General features: G+C 66.7%; 1 protein-coding gene across 1 annotated transcript in view; it reads right to left on the bottom strand.

Moving 5' to 3' along the window:
- Positions 1-4126: 4126 nt before the first annotated feature.
- The window catches only part of LOC122473693 (collagen alpha-1(I) chain-like), a 39261-nt gene continuing 31016 nt past the window's right edge, over positions 4127-12371 (bottom strand). The window contains exons 4-5 of the mRNA XM_043564308.1: positions 5020-5073; positions 4127-4706 (exon numbers count right to left, since the gene is read on the bottom strand). Of these exons, the coding sequence (XP_043420243.1) occupies positions 4666-4706; positions 5020-5073 (95 nt within the window). The 3' untranslated portion in view covers positions 4127-4665. The remainder of the gene's footprint in view (positions 4707-5019; positions 5074-12371) is intronic.

Below are 12371 nucleotides of genomic sequence, written 5' to 3'. Positions count from 1 at the left end.
CCTTCTGTGTCCACCGTGCGCCCCCTCGAGCCAGAGCAGGCCGCCCTACCGAGCGGGACGGGGAAACGGAGGCTTGGTCAGTAGAGCTACTGCCCGGGGCCTGTGTCCCCGAAGGTGGGGGCCCTTCCCGCCACCTAGCAGGGCTTCCCAGCGCTAGATGAGGGGACGAGAACAAACTAGCTGCTCTGACCGTGCCGTCCACGCCATCTGGTGTGTTTCAGGACCGAATGGCTTCCACATGTCGCTGATGACCCACGGTGGGTAACCCTGGCCATGCCCCCCCCCCCCAACAGAAGCTCTGAGGCCTGGCACACGGAACGGGTCTGCAGAGAGGGCAGGGACAGACACAATGTTCAGGGGACAAGAGTGGCCAGGCTCCGCCACTGACTGACCACAGGAGAGGAAGCGGGCAGTGCCCAAGTCTCCCACCCACCCTGGTGCCAGAGGACGACGGGGGCAGCGGTGAGGGGGTAGACGCTCCACGGAAGTCTCTTCTCGGGAGTCTCGGTTGTGAACTCCTACACAGCCGTCAAGACCCAGCTCAGATGGCTCCCAGCATTGTTAGGTTTCTCCACCTCTCAGGGCTCCTGCTCTGGGCACCCACAGTCCCTGACCTGTGGGGTAGGAGAGGCTTCCGGAGGGCGGGCAGGTGTAGACCCCCCGTGGCGGGGGGGCCGGGATGCTCAGGACGGAGGCTGGGGTCAAAATGGTGGCTTGGGGACAGTCATGGTAGGAGAGACCAGAGCACCAGGAGGAGGGCCCCCATAAGGCCTGCACACGACCGAGAAGTGGCCGGCTAAGCCGGCCTCTCCACAGCCTCTTCTGGTACCCGTCACAAGGTCCCCGATCCCGAATCCCCGTCTGAGGACTCTCTAGGTCTCATCTGTTCTCTTGTCAGGCTGGGACATTTGGGGGCTGTGTCCATGTCCTGTTTGGTGTGCCCCGTGCCACCAGCAAGGGCCAGCCTGGAGCTGCCTCTCACAGGGGGCGGTGGGCAGACTCAGGGGGCTGGCCCCAGCTGAGGAAGGCAGGGCCTCGTTGGGTCTGTGCCGGGCGTCAGGGGCACAGGGGCAGGATGTAGACTCCCCTCTCCCAGGAGTGCTCTCGGGGCGGGGACAGGCATGACAGGGCTCTCCCAGGAGCCAGACTGGAACCGTGGGGACAGGCACGCACTGGCCATCGACATGAAGCTCGAGGCCTCCGGGAGAAACGTGAGTGAACGCCTCGGCCCAAGGACGGCCACCAGAATGAGGGCTGTCCCCAGAAGCCGTCCCGAAGGAGCTGGGTGTGGGCAATGGGAACTTCTGAGCACGGGGTGCTGAGGTGGCCTTGGGGGCCAGGCCCTGGCCTGTGCTCGGAGCTGCTGATTGGGCTCCACCCTGCAAGGGGCTCCTAGGGGTCCTCTCTACAGGATGGGGGCTGAGAGACACATCCGAGGCCTGTGCTCAAAGGGGCGTGAGGGCGATGGGCTGGGGCCCGGGGTCCGGGACCGAACCCGTTGGAAAGGCCCACGGACAGGCAGGGGGCAGGCCTGGGGACCCCCAACAGCCCACATCCAGCTCCCCAGCCAAGTCTCACACACACACACACACACACACACTCCTCCGCGGCCGATGCGCCCACCTTCGTCACCCGGTTCCAGGGCTTTGGGAACGAACAAGGCGTGATTCCAGAGTCACATCAGAACAGCCTTTATTGAAGTCGAGCAGTGCACGCTGCAGCCTCCCGCCCGCCCGGCCCGTCGCTCGGGGCCCCGGAGTCGCCTGCCGGCCGTGGGGGCGGCCCTCCCGCGGGCACGTGTCGCTGGGCTCCTCGGGGAAGGCAGTAGGTTGTATAGTTATCTTCCGAGGGGGCAACATCACTGCCCTGAAACCACACAACCTACTACCTCACCCCGCCGGTGCCCGGGGAGCGGGAGGCTCCGATGTCCCGCCACTGCCCCGCACCCAGCCCCGGCCCCTGCCCGGTGGTCTGCGGCCACCGGAGCCGAGCTGGAAGGCTGGGCAGGTGCAGGGCAGGAGTGACGACGCAGATGGCCCGTGGGCTTCCCCACACACAGTGAGGCCCATGCCATCCACCTACGAGCTGTCGGGGCGGGGTGGGGGTGGGTAGGGAGCGTGTGTCCCCAAGGGGCCAGACTCTGGGGAGCCTTCCTCCCACTTTCCTGCCTGGAATGGTGAGTGAGGAGGAATGGGGCGGCCTCGGCCTCCCTCTCTGGGGGACGTCCCACCGCTGACCAGAGCCCAGACGCTGAGCCGGGCAGGCTGGGAAGGACATGGTGGGGGGGGGGTGCTAAGGTCGCCCGTGGGAGTCCCTGGGGGCCAGCCCTGCAACCCCAGCCAAGTCTCAGCTGCCCCTCGTCCTTCTGGGTCCACGGCTGCCCCCCACTGGTGCCCACGGCCGGCCACGGGGGCGGCTCTCAGTGCAGTGTAGGGAGGGGGAGGGGGTCGGCTTTGAGCCCCGCCCCGCTCTGGACACTTCACACGGTATCATCTTCAATCCTCATTGGTCCCCATTTCACAGACGGGGGAAGTGAAGCCCAGAGGTCAAAGGCGACCTGCCCAAGGTCACACGGCAAGTGGAACCTCGGCCCGCCCGACTTCCTGCCCGGCGGCCACCGCCCCCACCCTACCACGGCCGCTACCCATCCCCAACCTGCACCCAGATCTCCGCCCAGCCAGGGTCCCGGGTGCTGTCCATCGGCGAGATTACAGCCACTTCAGGAAAGACAGTAGATTGTATAGTTACCCAGAGCAGGGCAGAGCCCCAAACTATACAACCTACTACCTCACCCCAAAGGACCGTCGGTCGTGACGCAGGGACGGGCTTCGCGGCTTCAGAGGCACCTCCTGGAGGGGGCGGGAGGGTGTGGGGGAGGGGGGGGGGCCAGGCCGGCGGGCGCCGAGGGCTCAGGGACTCCGGCAGGCAGGCCAGCAGGCGTACTCCCCAGAGCCACCGCGCAGAGGGGGTCCCGCAGGAGAAAGCCACCAACCAGAGGAAGGAGGCGAGGAGACGGAGGGAGGGGACAAGCATTGCAGTGTGGCCTTGGGCAAGCGCTACAGGTGACTGATCACTCCCATCCGGACGGAGCGGCCACCGTGTGGCCAAGGGACATCTGCTGCAAGGGTGACACTGGACGGCTGTCGCTTAGAAGCCAACATGTGGCAAAAAGGTGCCGTGTCCTCCTGGCCGCCCGCCCTCTGACAGCACAGCTTCCCCTCTCTGGCTGCCCGAGACACGCGGGTGGCCTCAGGGCCTGCTCCCTCCACCCGCTGGGCAGCAGCGGGGGGAGGGGCGGCCTTCCCCATAGACTCTGGTCAGTCCGGTCCCGCTGTTCCAAGTGACCTGAGCTGTCCCCACTTCGGGAGACATCCCAGGACGCTGTTCTTTCTTTCCAAAGGGACCTGGCTCCCCTGGGGAAGGCAGCCGGGGCACAACCGTAGGCCCTGGAGGGCTCGGCATTCAGTGCCCGGAGGCACAGGCAGCCTGGATAAATGTCCACCATGGCCGCCACCTTGCCGGGGCGCCCGAGGAAAAGCTGGTGAGGCAAGGACTACTGTCAGCCCATCTTGTAGGTGAGCAGACTGGGGCCCAGAGAGGTAACCTCACCTTCCCGAGGTCACACAGCTGACAGGCGGCAGAGGGGAGGTTACGACATTCTGCTTTCCGCCCAGCGGTATAAGGGCTCTGAGCTTCCTTCCACACCCCTCCTAGCAGGCTGCCTCCTCCAGGCAGGCCCCAGGCTGGGCCGTGCCATTTGGCCCTCACGGGCCTGGGGAAGCTAGGATTACTGATCCCTTTTTGCAGTGAGGAAACGGAGGCTCCGACCGGTGGGGGCCTCGGCCCCATGTGTGTGGTGGGGGCGGGGGGCTTGCTCTTGGGCTCTGCTGGGCTTGGCTTTTTGCCCCCTGCTGCTGACGGAGGTCTCATGCCCGGCCCCTAAGCACCCTGGGCGCCCGCCCAACTGCGCTGTGGGGAGACTGACTGCTGTTGGCCTCACTGCTGAGGAGAAAAGTGGCCGAGGCTCCCAGCCCAGGACTCCCCCGAACGCCCCAGGGGGAGGGACCCCGAGCACGGGCTCTGGGCTCCAGGGTCGGCCGCTGAGACACCCATGTGCTAAGGCTGCGGGCCGGGCCCTGCGGGGTGGGGACAGACAGGGAGACGGGAAGAGACCCTCATCCTGGTCCACCCTGGCGGTCGCCACACGTACCCCCGCTTCATCCCCGCCCTCCAGCCCAGCCTGAGAAGCAGGTCGCTTGGCTTCCTTCGTTCGCCCTTTGTTCTGTTTCCAGGCTGGACTTACCCGAGTGGCCTCTTGGGCCGGTGGCGGGCGGCCGAGGCACATCAGGATTGCAGTCGAGGGCTGGTTCACGGCTGGGCAGAGCCAAGGGGCTCCCTCAAGGATTCCTGGCCCCAGAGGCCCTCCAGGCAAGGTGAGCCCGAGGGTAGCAGGTGCACCTGAGAGACAGAGCCGAGCACCCCGCTTGCATCCGCTCTCACAGACCAGGGCTCCTCCGGGCCACATCCGGTAACCGTCAAAGGTTACAGTGTCACAAGCGCGTGGTGGGTGGACGAAGCGCGTCGCCTGGGGGAGTGTGCCGGAGAGTGGCAGGAAAAGGAGGCGTGGCTTCGGGTGGCTTGGGCAAAGGTTTGGCAGTGGGACCATTAGATCTCCGTCCAAGGACCCTCGTGGCTGACGGCAGGACCTGGAGACGAAGGGCAGGGGGACAGCTCCTCAGCCAGACTTCCAGAGCAAGGACGGCGGCAGAGGTGGGCGGTGGGGCCGGGGGTCACCCGTGCCGTCGCGTGAGTCACTGGGCGTGCACCCACGCCAGCCCCAGTCTGAGGCTGGGGCCACAGACTCACCGGCCTGTTTCCCGTAGGATGACCGGGCGAGGCCTCCCGTGGGCTCAGGCTGGGCTGGGCAGAGCGGGGCGGGTGGCGGGGGGGGGGGGGGGGGGGGCCCTCGCAGGGTGGAGACCGCCTGGGCCCAGAGGCCCTGCCCTGACACCCACTCACCGCAAGGAAGGCCGACCGTGGACAGAAGCCCCCTTCCGGACACCGCTTCTCGACCTGTTGGGGATTTAGAGAAAAAGTAACAAGATCAGGTGTGGGAGAAACACGCCCGCGGCCGCTCTGTGCCTCCTGCCTGGGCACACCCCACCAACCCTCACATCCCGCACTCCAGTGCCAGGGACACGCCCCCCGCAAGGGCCTGGAGACAACGGCCTCCGTGGCCGCCGTGAGCTGGACGACTCTGGGTCAGAGAGGACCGAGACCCGGGCTTGTCCCTGAATGGTCAAGACCACCGATGTTCCCACGCCAATCGGGCACGGATGTTCTGGGGCCTGGAGTTGGGAGGACCCAAGAGGGAGGAGCGGAGGTCCCCGCTTTCCAGAGCTCTAGGCGGGCGGGGGCTCCTGCCCTGTGGCAAGCAAGGCCTGGGGTCCTCCCAAGAGCAGAACCCGGAGGAAAGGGCTCCCAGGACCCGGCCTGAGGCCTCAGCCAGGGCTTGCTCGAAGGATCACAGTCCCCTCTGGTTCTGGCCCATTCTGGCCAGGCGACCGTTCGGGACTGGCGTAAAGGGGGGGTGGGGGCGGGGAAGCCAGCACGACACGTCCTCCAAAGAAAAGAAAAATGCCCAGGGCAGGCCTCCTCTGAGCCGCCCGGCCCATCTGTCTCTGTCCTTGCTTGTTCTCTGCCGGGGACGACAGCCCTGGTTGTCCCAGCTCCTTGCCCACGAGGGCCCGTCTCCCGTACCATGGGCCTCTCTCACTGCCCACCCGGAAGCCTCGGGAGGCCCCCAAGGGGAATCCCAGCTCTGGGACCAGCTGTGCTCATGTCTGCAAGACCCGGCCCTGCGGCAGGTGGTGCTGTGGGTGGGAGCGGTGCCCACGGAGGAGGCGGGAATCCACTCTCCCCAGGGGCCTGGGGCGTGTTTCCTGCATACTCAACAGCCTGCTTCAAATTTCTCTAGGTGACCAGGAAGCAGGTATCATGACCCCCGGCAGGGTCCCCACTCTGGCTCTGCCCTTACCAAAACAGAGCTCACCCAAAATGCGGCTTTCTTTAGCCAAGAGCTCCGGAGAGAGGGTTTTTTGGATCAGGGGCAGGGTTTACATTGCTGGGTCGGTGACCCATGTGCGGAGACATTTCTGAGCTAGCGGGGAAAAGGCCCCAACTCGAGGAGTCTGAGCTGGAGGGGAAGATTGGCCGGGTCCACCTGCCCGACAAGTCCCACGAATCACCAGTGCCCTCGGCCTGGGGAGGAATCCCGAGACAGACCAAAGAGACCCTTCCCGTCAGCCTGGAGGAGGGCTGGCGGCAGGGGCAGGAGCACACTGTGAACGGGGCTCCCCGAGCAGGGCTGCGGGGGAGAGCGGTGGGCAGCGGCCCCGTCCCAGTCCCCCTCGGTGTCCGCTTGTGGGCAGGGTGCTGGGCGGGCCCCGGTGGGAGGGGCCGGGCCGGCCAGGGACAGGTGTGTGGGAGGCCTCGGCGGGCAGGTGGCCCTTTCAGGGCTGGGCGGATGTCTGGAGCAAGGGAGGCAGACAGACGGTGTCACCCCGCAGTCACCTCGGGCTTGGCTCGGGGCCACTGAGAGCCGGGAGCCCCCCCGTGGCTGCCCCCCGCCACTGCCGCCCCGATTAGGTTTCTCCCCATAAAGCGGCCAGTGTTTCTGCTCGGCAAGCCGTGCCAACAATGGGGTCTGGGACAAAGCTGTGGGGGTGGCATCCGGGGGCCCGGGCAGTGGCGGGGGGGGGGCAGGGGGCGTGGGTCTGTCCCTGCAAACACGGCCCATAAAGTTCAGGAGACATGCGTACCAGGCAGTCTGACCGACGCGGGCAGGGGCCGTGTGCCCACTGTGGGCCTGGTGTGGCCAGGAAGCGGGGAGCCAGCCAGACCCTCACCTCCGGCACACAATTTATGGGGCGCCGAAACTCAGCGACGAGGACAAATTATTTTGAAGTGAGATTCTTAAAATGGACGTGAAAATACCCATGACGGAAAAACCTCCAACCTAAAGACGGACTCCTCCGCTCAGGGAGTACGAGGCCCGGTGGGCTCACGGCCCCCAAAAGCCTGTCTGGGGGGGTGGGCCAGCAAAACCAGATTTCTCTGGCCCCAGGCTCTTTCCACGGCCCCGCTTCCCCACACAGGTGGGTGACGCCTCCAGACGGAGCCCCGGCCCCAGCCCTCCTTCTGTCTCAGGGCCCCAAAGCGTTCTCTGGTTGGCACCTTCCCTGTCCAGCTTCCCCCACGGCTGTCGCCTCAGAAGACTGTCCCGCTCCAGCTCCTTGCCTTCCTGTCCCCAGAGGCCTCCGAGCTGGCGTGGTGAAGGTGGCCAGGCCTGGGGAAGTAAGTGCTCCCCAGGGCAGGGGCCGGGCCTGCCGTGATGTCCTGAGCCTAGAGGAGGGCCAGGCATACAGAGGAGGCTGAACTGTCACTGCCACATTTGCCCGAGTTTGGAGGTCCCAGAAAGGACCACTTGGGAAGCCGGGGGGCTGGGGCTGGCGCTGCCCGGGGAGGCTGGCCAGCTCTGCAGACACACTTGCATCCACGGGGGCCGTGGGCAGGTGGGAGGAGGGGACAGCTGGCTCGGAGGTCCACCGGGTCACGGTCCGGGCCCCCTGCTCTGGCGGCGAGCCGTGGGCAAGTTGGTACCTCCGGCCTCAGCCGCCCGCCCTGTAGAGTGGGACCCGGATGCCGGCGGCTGTCAGAAGGAAGGGCAAGGTGCCTCTATGCCCGGGGAGAAGGCGTCGGCCGGGGAGGCTGTTCTGTCCAGGGTTCGCTCAAACTCCAAAGGGGAAAGCACGAACGCAGAGCCCTCTCTGATCCCGAGCGTGTCTCCGTCGGGTGTCAGAGGCAACAGCGTCAGCCTCAAAGGCGCACGCGGACTTGAAATGTTCTCAGTTCGGGCCACAGTCTGGGCCACAAGGCGAGGAGCAGGGGTAAGGGAGGGGACCGGACGCACCCGTACCATTGAAAACACCCAGCACGAAACCCCGCCCCGCAGCAACCACACCTGGCGGCCGCCCCCTCCGAGACGGTGGGTCGTTCCGCTGCGGGGCTCCCGGCTCCTCCAGGAGGCTCTGCGCCTGGCCTGGCGTGTGGCCACCATCCCGTCCGGCAGGCCTTCCCCAGAGGGAGCCGGGGCGTGAGTAAACCTCACTTCATGGTGATGGAATGTTCTCTCTGGGAGCCGCAAGGAGAGAGCGTCTGGGAAGGGCCTGGGGCAGCGTCCAGCGGCCTTCCCAGCCTCAAGGGCTTGGCTGGGCCACAGGTGTCTGGGGAAGCCGTCTCGCAGCTCCGGGGCCCTGCCCTGCTGCACGCCTGCTTTCTACCCCTCGACGGCGCGGAACTGACCCTCGGCGACGCAGGGAACACAGGCCGGGGCTTGCCCCCACGGCGCCCGCGTTACCCCGCATGCTGCCTGGGAATCCGCACCAGCCCCTTTAAAAGGCGCCTGCTCTCCTCAAGCGCCATTCCCTCCTCTACGAGGACGTTTCTACGAACCTCCTCTAGGAGGTCCACTGCCCTCTGACGGCCTCACGGCTGGGTACCACGGGTGGGCATCGACGCCCGGCAGGCCGGCGGCTCCCTTCCACCTGCCGAGGCCGGTGGAGTCCCTGTCCCTCCAGTGAACGGGCCCAGGGACAACCGCGCCTCCCTGATATTGCTCCCAGGCCCCGCAGCCAAGGCTGCCCGGATGCCGTGTGCCCACTTCCTGCCCGACCGACTCCCCTCCGTAGGGCGCTCCCTCCGACCCACTGGGTGCTGTCAGAGGGGCAAGCTTGCGAACGCTGTGCACAGAACGAGAGCAGGAGGCACAGGAGGAGGCCGGAGGCTCTCTGACGAGGAGGGAGACGCCTGGTTGCTCCCAGCTCCGGAAAATGCCCTTCAGGGAAGCCGAGGTTCTGGGTATGTGGGTCCCGTGGAGGAGAGGACTGCATAGGGCAGCGGGCTGGGCTGGAACGGGCTCACCCCCAGCCTGGTGCACCGAAGATTCTCGGCTGGCCCCAGCCCCACGGGAAGCCCGGCTGCAGAGCTCACCTCCTCCAGGAAGCCCCCCGTCCCTGCTTCCTGAGGATGGGCAGTAGCTGCGTCCAGACCGGAAACCTGACCGACCTCCACAAGCCCCGGGGCCCAGCACGAGGCCCAGCCAGGGAGCCCGGAGGCTCCTCAGGCAGGTAAGGGGGCAGGGCGGCTGGTGCAGGACTGAGGGGGCTGCTGGTCTCCCCAGTGTGGCCTGAAATAGATGGGGCCCTGGTCACGGCGGGTCCGGGGAGCCCATCCCCACCCACTCGGGCGAGCGTCATTTCTAGAACTGTCCGTGCCGGCCCCGTGGCTGCCAGGACTCCCTCCAGGAGCATGGCTTTAATTACAGCTCTTCTGGGCTCTGGTCTACAGCATCTCCGTCTGCTCGTCAGGGGAGGCTGGGGGGTGGCGAGGGGGCCGGCGGGCTGGGTGAAGGGCCGGGGTTCCCGGACGGCCTTGCCAAGACTCTGGCTGGTGCCAAGCCCAGGGCAGCCGCGGCCAAGGCCGGGCTGGGGCGGGGGCTGCTGCTGGGCTCCGTCCAGGCCACTCGGGGCAGGCGGGCGGGCGGTGGTCTCCCTCCCTCCTCCCCCGCCGGCCACCCGCCCGCCTGCCTCAGACACAAAATGGCGGAGGGCTGCGGCGGCCATTTTGTGGAGCCCCAGAAAGACAAAGGCAGCCAAGAGCCCGGGGCAGGGACGGGCCCGCAGCGGCAGGGAGGGGTAATGTCCACTCCGGAAGTGCGGCCGCCTGTCCTGCGTGGAGGCCCAGGGGGACCTGGCCAGAAAAAGTTGGGGGGGGGGCAAGCAGTGCCTTCTCTGAAAGCCTCCTCCTGCCCAAGCTCCCACCACCCTGAGCTTACCCTCTCGAGGGGCTCCGGGTGGTCTGGGGAGAAGCTCTTGCCCAGGGCAGTGGCACTGACGCTCTCCCGCCTTACGGAGGAGATGGCCCGGCCCGGGGCGGCGATGCGGGGAGGCAGGCGAGAGTGTAGGCTCATGGCCCCTTCCACAGGAAAATCCTCCTTTGCCCCAGACCCTCGAAGGGTGGTCTTCATTTGCCTGGTGGCGGGGTGGCCTCTGACCAGATGGCCGGAGGGGCTGGCCCGCATTCCGGGGACATCCCAGCACATCCCACCCCGGGGTCCAGGCTGCCGGCTTCTTCCTGCCCATTGCTGCCAGGCGCAGGGACAGCTGGCAGGACCGGCCGTGCCAGGGCAGCGCCGGGGGCGGGGACACCGGGGAGACCGGCCCCAGCCCCTCCCCGACCTCCCACAACACCCAGGGCCCTGCCCGACGGGACCCCGAGCCACGTCCCAAACCTCGAGGCTCCTGTTCTGCCTCCGCCCGGTGACAGCCCACCTCCTGTTCGTGTCCCCTCTGGGGAGCCCCTGCCCACGTCCCGTGGGCGAGAGGCGCTGCCCCATCAAACACCCGCTGGACAGGAAGCCCCCTCTGCCACACCGCCCGATGGGCGGTGGGTATACCCCAAGGGCCCACGTCTTTCCGACTCTGTGCTGCCCGTGGTCTCCGCACCTTTACCACGTCTCGCTCAGAACCCCAGATGGAAGGCAGATACACGCAGGACTGCTCCGGGGTCCCTGGGCCCAGGCACAGGCCACCCCTCCCTGCCTGTGCAGAGGGAAAGCCTGGGCCCAGGCCAATCCCACTTTACAGATGGGCAGACTGAGGCCAAGGGTCCGGGGAGACGGTCCTCACTCACACAGCTGGGGCCTTGAGCTCTGACGGGGACAGGCTGATCCAGAGGCAGGGGCAGGGCCTGTGTCAAGAAATAAGACAGTGAAGGGCGCCTTGGGGGCTCAGTTAGTTAAATGTCCGACTTCGGCTCAGGTCGCGATCTCGTGACTTGGGGGTTCGAGCCCCCGCGTCAGGCTCTGTGCCGACAGCTCAGAGCCTGGAGCGCCTTCAGATTCTGGGTCTCCCTCGCTCTCTGCCCCTCGCCCACTCACACTCTCTCTCTCAAAAATTAAATAAACATTTTTTTTTTTTTAGAAAGGAACAAGACAGTGGGATTGGGAAGGCAGCCCCACACCTTTCCTACAGGGCGGCTGCTACCATAGGCCACGGCACGGCATGGAGGGCAGGTGCCACGGTCCCCATCACCTGCGTAACCACGGCTGTCCTGATTACGCACGCCGGGTGTGAACAAAGCGGTGTCCTCACTGAGGACCGCTCCCGGGAGCAGATTCTCCGTGGGAGCTGCCCCACGGGGATGAGACAGCCTCACAGCCCAGGTCCGACCCCCATTTGCCCAATACTGCTGCAAACGTGTCCCCCTTCCCGGGCACGTGCTCCCCATCGGACACGCGGCCAACGCAAACCCCCGGCACGCGCGACATGCCAGGCACAGACCTGCGTCCGTCCCGCTGAGGGCCTCAGTCAGTCCCCGTTACGGCCTGATCTGCTGAGAAGGGACCAGCACAGAGAGGCTAAGGCACTTCCCCACGCTCACACAGCCAAAGACAGGCATCCTGTGCCTACGGCACTGGGGAGCGGAAACCCACGGACGTCTCCACTTACGGAGCCCGGGTCACACAGCTGCTGAGAAGGACCGGACTCCTCTGTACTTGGGGGACCCTGGAAGCCCCACTTCTGAGATGCTTGCCTTCCCTTCCTCAAGGTGACAGGGTGTTGTGGCGTCCCCGATTCTCCAAGGCCGCCAGGCTGGGTGAGCGTCGGCGGTGCTGGAGAAGAGAAGCCTGGACCCAAGCACGCCGGAGCAGGGACAGCAGTCGGGCTGCTGAAGAGTGGAAGCCTCTCTTTTCCCACCAGAGCCGGCCAGCTGGCCTTCCGGCACCGTAGTATCTGGGGAATAAGGCCTCCAACCAGGGGGGGTCCGAGGCCAGGCGTCCAGCCGAGCCCCGACCTGGGGGGAAATGGCACTTTGGGTTGCACCCTATCGGAAAGTCTCTTTCGACAACCCCCAGCCCACCCTGGGCACCACTCCGGTGAGGGCCTGAGCTGGAGGCCCCGGCCCCGGCCCCCTGCCCGCCCCCCGGGGAGGCTGCCTCTCAGGATCCAGCAGCCCGACAGCTCAGGGGGACCCCGGCGCTTCAGGGAGGCCACACGCTCCTGGAACCCAGACAGACGTGCTTCTCAGCAGGTTGGGGCCAGGCCCCTGCTCCGCTGCTGGGCGGCCCTGTGGTCTGGGGCTGGCCCCTTGACCTCCCTGAGCCTCTGTCCCCTCCCCCCCGGGGAAGTGGCACCGAGACAACCACCCAGCGATGGCACTGGGGGGAGGGGCGTCCAGCTCAGGGCCTGGCACCAGAACGGGAACTGAACCGCACGTCGCTTTGTCCGGTGGAGCTCGAAGAGCAGGGC

The sequence above is a fragment of the Prionailurus bengalensis genome, chromosome B4, assembly GCF_016509475.1.
Source record: "Prionailurus bengalensis isolate Pbe53 chromosome B4, Fcat_Pben_1.1_paternal_pri, whole genome shotgun sequence".
In the NCBI taxonomy this organism is placed as follows: Eukaryota; Metazoa; Chordata; class Mammalia; order Carnivora; family Felidae; genus Prionailurus; species Prionailurus bengalensis.
This window is presented reverse-complemented; position numbering and strand designations above follow the sequence as displayed.